This window comes from Chaetura pelagica, unplaced genomic scaffold, assembly GCF_000747805.2.
Source record: "Chaetura pelagica isolate M959 unplaced genomic scaffold, ChaPel_1.0 scaffold117, whole genome shotgun sequence".
NCBI lineage: Eukaryota > Metazoa > Chordata > Aves > Apodiformes > Apodidae > Chaetura > Chaetura pelagica.
The window spans coordinates 5,454,928-5,462,183 of NW_009954185.1; the positions used below are offsets into that span (position 1 = coordinate 5,454,928).

Consider the following 7,256-nt stretch of genomic DNA (forward strand, 5'->3'; position numbering starts at 1 on the left):
TATTCACTTTAATGTAATCACCCCAAAATAATTTGCTGGCCCACTATATTCAACAGAAAGGGAAACTATGTCTGGAAAAGCCATTTTTTGTAAAGACTATGAATAAGTTTGTCTTCTTAAATGAGTATTCAAGGATCTCACAGTTATTCTGAAAGGCTGCTGCTAACTGATGAGAAATAGTGGCCAGTAACTTCAAGCAGCAAACAAATTCCAAAACAACTTGCTATCTTTTCATCTCTTCTCTCCTGGATATTGATGTTTGGATTACACATTTTATCACTTTAAATGTGGCAGTTGGACTGCTGCCACTTTTTGCAGACACTAGACAAAGTTACCTGCCTGTAGAAAAACCTTTCAGCTCCAAAGTTTCCAACATGAACCTGTGCTTTGAGAAAAGGTCTTGGCAATCCATATGAGAAGAAGACTTTTTGGTTTCCAGTGGCTATCCCCTCATTTGGGATACATGGATTTGCTAAGAGATTAGTGGGCATTACTCTGCTGTTATGCCCCATGGATCCTTGAATTAGTCCTGCATGAGATAACTTTGGAATTGAAATATGGCAGCTGCAGCAACTTAGCAGCAATCTCAAGCTTGGTCTGAGCAGAGCTTCTGATGTTGGGAACAACAGTACCATGGTCATATAAGACCATTAATTCTAAAACTGAACTAATACTTGCATGGCTTTCCACTAGACTGTGTAGCCTACAACAAAGCAGGCAGCTGCCTACAACAGCAGACTGCTGGGGATGGTAACACCGTCTGGCTCTGCTGAGTGATTCACCCATGAACAGTTCCAGGAAGCCAAACTTTGTCCTGCTGCTGGTGTTACCAAGGAAGGGGTCTTGGAAGTTGTAGGAGGGCAACTGCTGCTAGGGAATCTGATAACCTCTGACTTGCAGCAATTACTGTTTTTCTCTCTTCTGTCCTTGAACAACAGAAGTCTCTTTAACTCTGCTTATGTGGCTCTGCAGCCCAGTTTATCCTCTTTGATCTCTCCTTGCATACTTAACTCTGGCCAAAAAAGTCTGTCTCCTCATCTTTAATAAGGAGAAAATCACCTTTGGCTACACTGTGGGAAATCTTGAGTCATCTCTGTATTCTGACTTGCATAGACCTAGTTTGTTATGGGGTTAGACTGTTGTTCAGAGTGGTCAGCATTCTGTCTTTAGCCATGATCAATAACTGCTGCTTGGGAAAAATACAAAAACTCTTCAGTGTATTTAATTATGTACTTGCACAGTGCTCAGTGCTGAGGGAAATCAACAGCACTCCCCCACTTAGGTCTACACACCTCTCTACATATTTAGTTCTGACTGAATCCCAGCATTAGCTTGCTAAAAGAGTTAAAGCCAATGGAAGAACTGTTTAATTATTATTAAGGGATCCAAATTTGGTCAGTGATCAGTCGTAAAAATGATCAATCTTCTTTTATACACCCAGCTGCAGGTTTTGATGAGTTACAACAGTAAGCACAGCTGCAATTCTTCCTATTTTTTATGGGTTTACAGAGGAGGAGGGAATAATGCCTTTTCATTCTGCCTTTCACTGATCATCTGAAGTCAAGATCTTCCAAACCATCTTCATTTCCAGGCTCAGGTCTTTGAGTGAAAGTTTTCAAATCTGGGATTCATTTAAAGTCAGTATAGTTGTGGCCTTTTGAAACTTTAAAAATTTTTAGAATTGTTAAGTATCTCTTTAACTCTCAATACTGAAATACTGTTTGGAAATGCAGCTTAGACTCTCAAATTAGTCTGAAGCTTCTGAATGCTAGTTGCATTGTTTGCAGCGCTAAGAATATGTCCATCTGTAGCTGCTCTGAACTTTGCAAGCAGAGGATCCGAGTGTAAGCATGAGAAATTTTGCCATTCTAGTATCAGATTTTCCTTTGAAGAAGACTGAAAGTTACACCGTTTCCTTGGATGAGCAAGCTGGATCTGCAATTCTGTCATGGTACAACTCCTATTAACTGGTGGAGCTACTCCAGCATTGTGCTGCCCCATGCTGTCTAGAGAAATCAAGGACTTGTTCTTCTGACTTATGGGCTTTTCTTTCTGTCCTTCTTTGGAAATGAACACAGCTTGTTAAACCTTGAGGCCAATGAAAATGAGCTTCTGAAGGCATGGCCTGATGGAGCAAAAAGTAATGGCAAATTTCAGATTTTAACCAAAAGTGAATTTCACACTGACAGCAAATGCAAAACACCTTCCCTTAAATGTCAGTAAAATCTCATCCAATATATTTCTCCTATCTGTGAAACTTGAACAAAGAGGTAGAAACTGCATTACATGCGTTGTGCCTGGGTAATAGGCCTGTATATCAGTGCATCTCCAGAGCACTTTGTATCTGAGTTTTCCAACATACAGACCAAGGTCCAATGGTTCAAGTCACATGGGCAAAAGTGTTGGGAGTGTATTGGGTCTGCCTTTGGCACCAGAAATGGATGGGAAGGGAATGATGGAGCTGTCTCTTGCTCCCTGTGAGGCACACAGGAGAAAAAACTATTTCATAGAGCTCTAATGCAGTGTATTTTCAGATGCCACTCTTGAAGATACAGAGAACTATTAGCAGACTGTGTAAATACCAAAATGTGTCTATGAAAGGTGGCATACAGATGCAGAACTGGAGTTCTCCTCCACTTCCAGTCAAAGCTCACTTCTATCACACTGGAGAAGGAAGGCAGGAAGGCAGGCAGGCAAGAAGGAAGGCAGGAAGGCAGGCAGGCAAGAAGGAAGGCAGGAAGGCAGGCAGGCAAGAAGGAAGGCAGGAAGGCAGGCAGGCAAGAAGGAAGGCAGGAAGGCAGGCAGGCAAGAAGGAAGGCAGGAAGGCAGGCAGGCAAGAAGGAAGGCAGGAAGGCAGGCAGGCAAGAAGGAAGGCAGGAAGGCAGGCAGGCAAGAAGGAAGGCAGGAAGGCAGGCAGGCAAGAAGGAAGGCAGGAAGGCAGGCAGGCAAGAAGGAAGGCAGGAAGGCAGGCAGGCAAGAAGGAAGGCAGGAAGGCAGGCAGGCAAGAAGGAAGGCAGGAAGGCAGGCAGGCAAGAAGGAAGGCAGGAAGGCAGGCAGGCAAGAAGGAAGGCAGGAAGGCAGGCAGGCAAGAAGGAAGGCAGGAAGGCAGGCAGGCAAGAAGGAAGGCAGGAAGGCAGGCAGGCAAGAAGGAAGGCAGGAAGGCAGGCAGGCAAGAAGGAAGGCAGGAAGGCAGGCAGGCAAGAAGGAAGGCAGGAAGGCAGGCAGGCAAGAAGGAAGGCAGGAAGGCAGGCAGGCAAGAAGGAAGGCAGGAAGGCAGGCAGGCAAGAAGGAAGGCAGGAAGGCAGGCAGGCAAGAAGGAAGGCAGGAAGGCAGGCAGGCAAGAAGGAAGGCAGGAAGGCAGGCAGGCAAGAAGGAAGGCAGGAAGGCAGGCAGGCAAGAAGGAAGGCAGGAAGGCAGGCAGGCAAGAAGGAAGGCAGGAAGGCAGGCAGGCAAGAAGGAAGGCAGGAAGGCAGGCAGGCAAGAAGGAAGGCAGGAAGGCAGGCAGGCAAGAAGGAAGGCAGGAAGGCAGGCAGGCAAGAAGGAAGGCAGGAAGGCAGGCAGGCAAGAAGGAAGGCAGGAAGGCAGGCAGGCAAGAAGGAAGGCAGGAAGGCAGGCAGGCAAGAAGGAAGGCAGGAAGGCAGGAAGGAAGGAGAGGAAGGAGAAGAAGAGGAAGGAGAGGAAGTCCGTTTTGTGGACCATATATGCAATAAGCTGCATTGGGTCAGTACAGCCTCATGACACTGATCAGAATGTTTTGAGAAGTCTGTTTTGTGGACCATATCATAAGCTGCATTGGGTCAATACAGCCTCATGACACTGATCAGAATGTTTTGATAGCTTTTAAGCCTGTGACAGTTGAATGCACATGGTCACTGGATGTGCTGATGAATGATTAAGTGTTTTCTGATGTAAAAACTTGGGAATTTCTTGCCATTTTCCCTATTTAATTTCATTAGAAATACAATATTTTTTATTTTCTGGGTTTATTAACAAGCCAACCAACCTAGGGTCTCTGATATTCTTTCTCATTTGAAGAGAAGACAATAACATTCTACCTCTTTTTTGAAAGTAACCCGTAACAAAAGTATTGTGAGCAGACTGCCTATACCTACTCTCAAAAATTATCATCAGGGGCACTGTCTCTATACGTAAGTACTAACAATAGGGCCACATTTTTTCCTCAGCCTTATGAACATGCAAAGGACTGTTGTTTTTAAGAATGTGTTATTGGACATACTGCATTCACAAAACTAGGCACAGCACAGACTCTTGTCAAGATGCACATGTGATTCTTGAAAGATACATCTCTCTTGAGAGCTTTAAGGGACCGTTACTTGAGGTGTGATATGAAACCTCTTCAAGCTGATGATAGGTCCTAGCTAGTAGAAAGCACTGTCCATGTAGTTAATAGTTCTTTCTTTTACAGGAACATCTACTGCCTGTATTCCATTTCCCTTCCAGAAAAACACACACACACAAAAACAACAGTTCCCTTAGCTTCTCTTGGACATGGTTTTAATCCTTTCTCCCAGATTTATTTTTGACTAGAAGCCAAAAGCTACACTGGAAGTCAGTGCTTCAGTGCTCATTTGAACTTAGGATCTTCCTGGCTTTCGGTACCAGTCCAACCACTAGACCACAATAGCATCTTATGCTGTCTCAGAAAAGAGTCCCATTTGTGGGAAAGGGAGGAAAATTCCCAGCAGAACTCCCTTGGACTTCTGACCTTGGATAAAAATGAGGAAAAACGCTTCTGATTTTAAAGAGATTATAATTACCATTATGTTTATCTTAAAGGAAACATGTCAAGCTTTTACAAATGAAACACAAAGGATCTCTCTGTAGTTTTTTGTAAACCTCCATATTTGTTTTGCTAATAACTCCTCAGTTTACTCAGGCAGAATTAATAGTAAAATAATGTTTCTTTTTTGTTACTAGTCATATGCATTTTTTAATATATTTTTTTATAAAAAATGATACTATTATAGTGGTCATATCACTCTAATAATTATAGAGAAGGGCCCAAACTCTCCATCAAATTGTGTTCTACTGAAGATTGGGTTGCCCATCAGCTTGTGCACCACTGTACGTACATGCATGCATTTTTGCAAGATGTCATCCACCATATGACTCTGATTTATGCTTAACTTCTGGCAAATCTCAGACCTTACATTGCTGATATGTTTAGAAAAGGAACAGCATTTATCACATTCTTTTCAATTAAACTTATTTACAAATTTCACTGATGTATTTCAATATGGATTATAGTTTTCAGATCCAGCATAAAGTTACTTGACAGCAAAAAAGAGGTTTAGCAGAGGTTCAAAGTGCCTCTTTGAACTCCATATTCTTTTGAAGATCTACTTGTTTCTGTTCTCTTGGAGGGAGTGCTTGAGTAGTTTATGCTTACCTTGTTATGCTTACCTTGTTTAAACAAGTAGGCTCATAGAACTAATGTGAACTATTTGAGGAAAGAAGGAAAGCCTTTCTCTCCCCATTCAACTAACTTTTTTTAAACCATCTGGATGCATTTTTTGCATGTCTATATTTTGAATCTGCAAAACTCATTAATGTCAATGTTGTTGCAGAAAGATGCATTTACCAAAGTATATATATACTTTGCTGAATTAAAGATATTCTTTCCATTTTAGCATATAAAATTTGGAGGGGGGGAGGAAAGATGTGAGCAAATGAGCTTATACAACCTATTCTACAGCACTATATTCTATGTTTAAGTCTTGGGAAAAGAAATCAGCAAGGAAACATTTTGTTTGCAATCTTGTTTCATCTCCCTATCAAGAAGAATGAATAAATAAATGAAGCACAGGTTGATAAAAGCCAAAAGCTGGCTGCAACTCTGGGTCATACTGTGGCCCACACTCTGCAATCATGAATGCATGAGCTTATCTTGGTGCAGAGAGATAATCTCATAAGAGACTGTGGAAACTGGAGAGCTGTTTAGATGAGGCTAAGCACGTGCATAAGGATTTGTGGGATCAAGTGTAAATGTGGCTGGATGGCCCGTGCAGTCTTCAACACAATGTGCTCTGATTAAGAGTTTGGCAGTGATGTGTAATGACAACTGGATGTGATCATTGTTGTTCTACAGGACAATGAAGAAATACAAAATATCAGTGAATTCAAAGCTGCCAAATAAGAAATTCCAAAGGTTCAGAGCTTGCACTAAGAACATAGCACAAGGCATATGAGCAGAGATGTTGCACAGAGAATGTTGGCTTATCAAAGAAGCAGGAGCATACAGAGGACAGCTTATGTGCTTTTGACTCCTCTTATGAGAAAGGAAGCATTTTTTTTCAAAACTTTCTTGTTCTTCATATTTTCACAGAGAAATTCAAGTATAACACATCTGCATAAAATGAACACCAGAAGACATTACATGGTGTATTTAATGAAATATTTAATGAACTAAATAGTACATTTAATATAAACACAGCTTGGTTCTGATGTGCTTATTCTTGATGAGGCTGAAAAGCATTTTCAAAATACAACTAAATTATTCTCTATGGGTTGTTCATTGTGCTCTTTCTGTGTCTATTTTATTTATTTTGTGTTTAGCTAAATGGACAGCTAGTAGTCTTGGTAGTCAACTATTGCTTCAACATGTCTCTTTTTTTTGTAGTAGTCAGACCTTCTGGAAGCAATGAGGCTCGCATTTTGTGGTAACGACAATGCTTCAGCCTACAACATCAGTGCTGGTGTCCTAAGAAATGTCTGCTTTGTGGACGCCCTCAACTTGGTTCCCCATGTCTTCTTGCTATTTATCACCTTCCCAATTTTGTTCATTGGTGAGTTACTCTATAGAGCTGTGCAATCCTGCAAGCACTTGAGTGTGTATTTATACTCCATCATGTTTATATGTTCTTGGAAGCCTGTGATGTAAACTTTTGGATGCTTTGTATTTACTAGTTTTAAAAAAGAAGAGACAGAATGGTTTGATCCAGAGAACCCAAAGCCAACCCACTTGAAATGTTGGGAATTTTAGATAAAATCTGGACTAGGCAGCACGAAAAGATGGATGAGAACCAGAGAACTCAGATTCAAATGCTTTGAAACTTCCCTGTGGGAAGTTTTCCTTAGATTCTAAATTGGCAACTTGCAATCTTAGCTATTATTAGATATTAGAAGACTTACGACCGTGGGTCTGAATCACCCTTCAAGTTATGTGAATTTCAGAGAATATCCAATTTGTGTTGGATATTCTGTGCAATTTGTAACTAAGGCTAAGATAAGTGTAG

At 41.4% G+C, this 7,256-nt stretch overlaps 1 protein-coding gene across 1 annotated transcript in view; it reads left to right on the forward strand.

Moving 5' to 3' along the window:
* The window catches only part of ABCC9 (ATP-binding cassette, sub-family C (CFTR/MRP), member 9), a 73,709-nt gene that overhangs the window by 2,561 nt on the left and 63,892 nt on the right, over positions 1–7,256 (forward strand). Inside the window, exon 2 of the mRNA XM_010002956.1 lies at positions 6,641–6,806. Coding sequence (XP_010001258.1) covers positions 6,662–6,806 — 145 coding nt within the window. The 5' untranslated portion in view covers positions 6,641–6,661. The remainder of the gene's footprint in view (positions 1–6,640; positions 6,807–7,256) is intronic.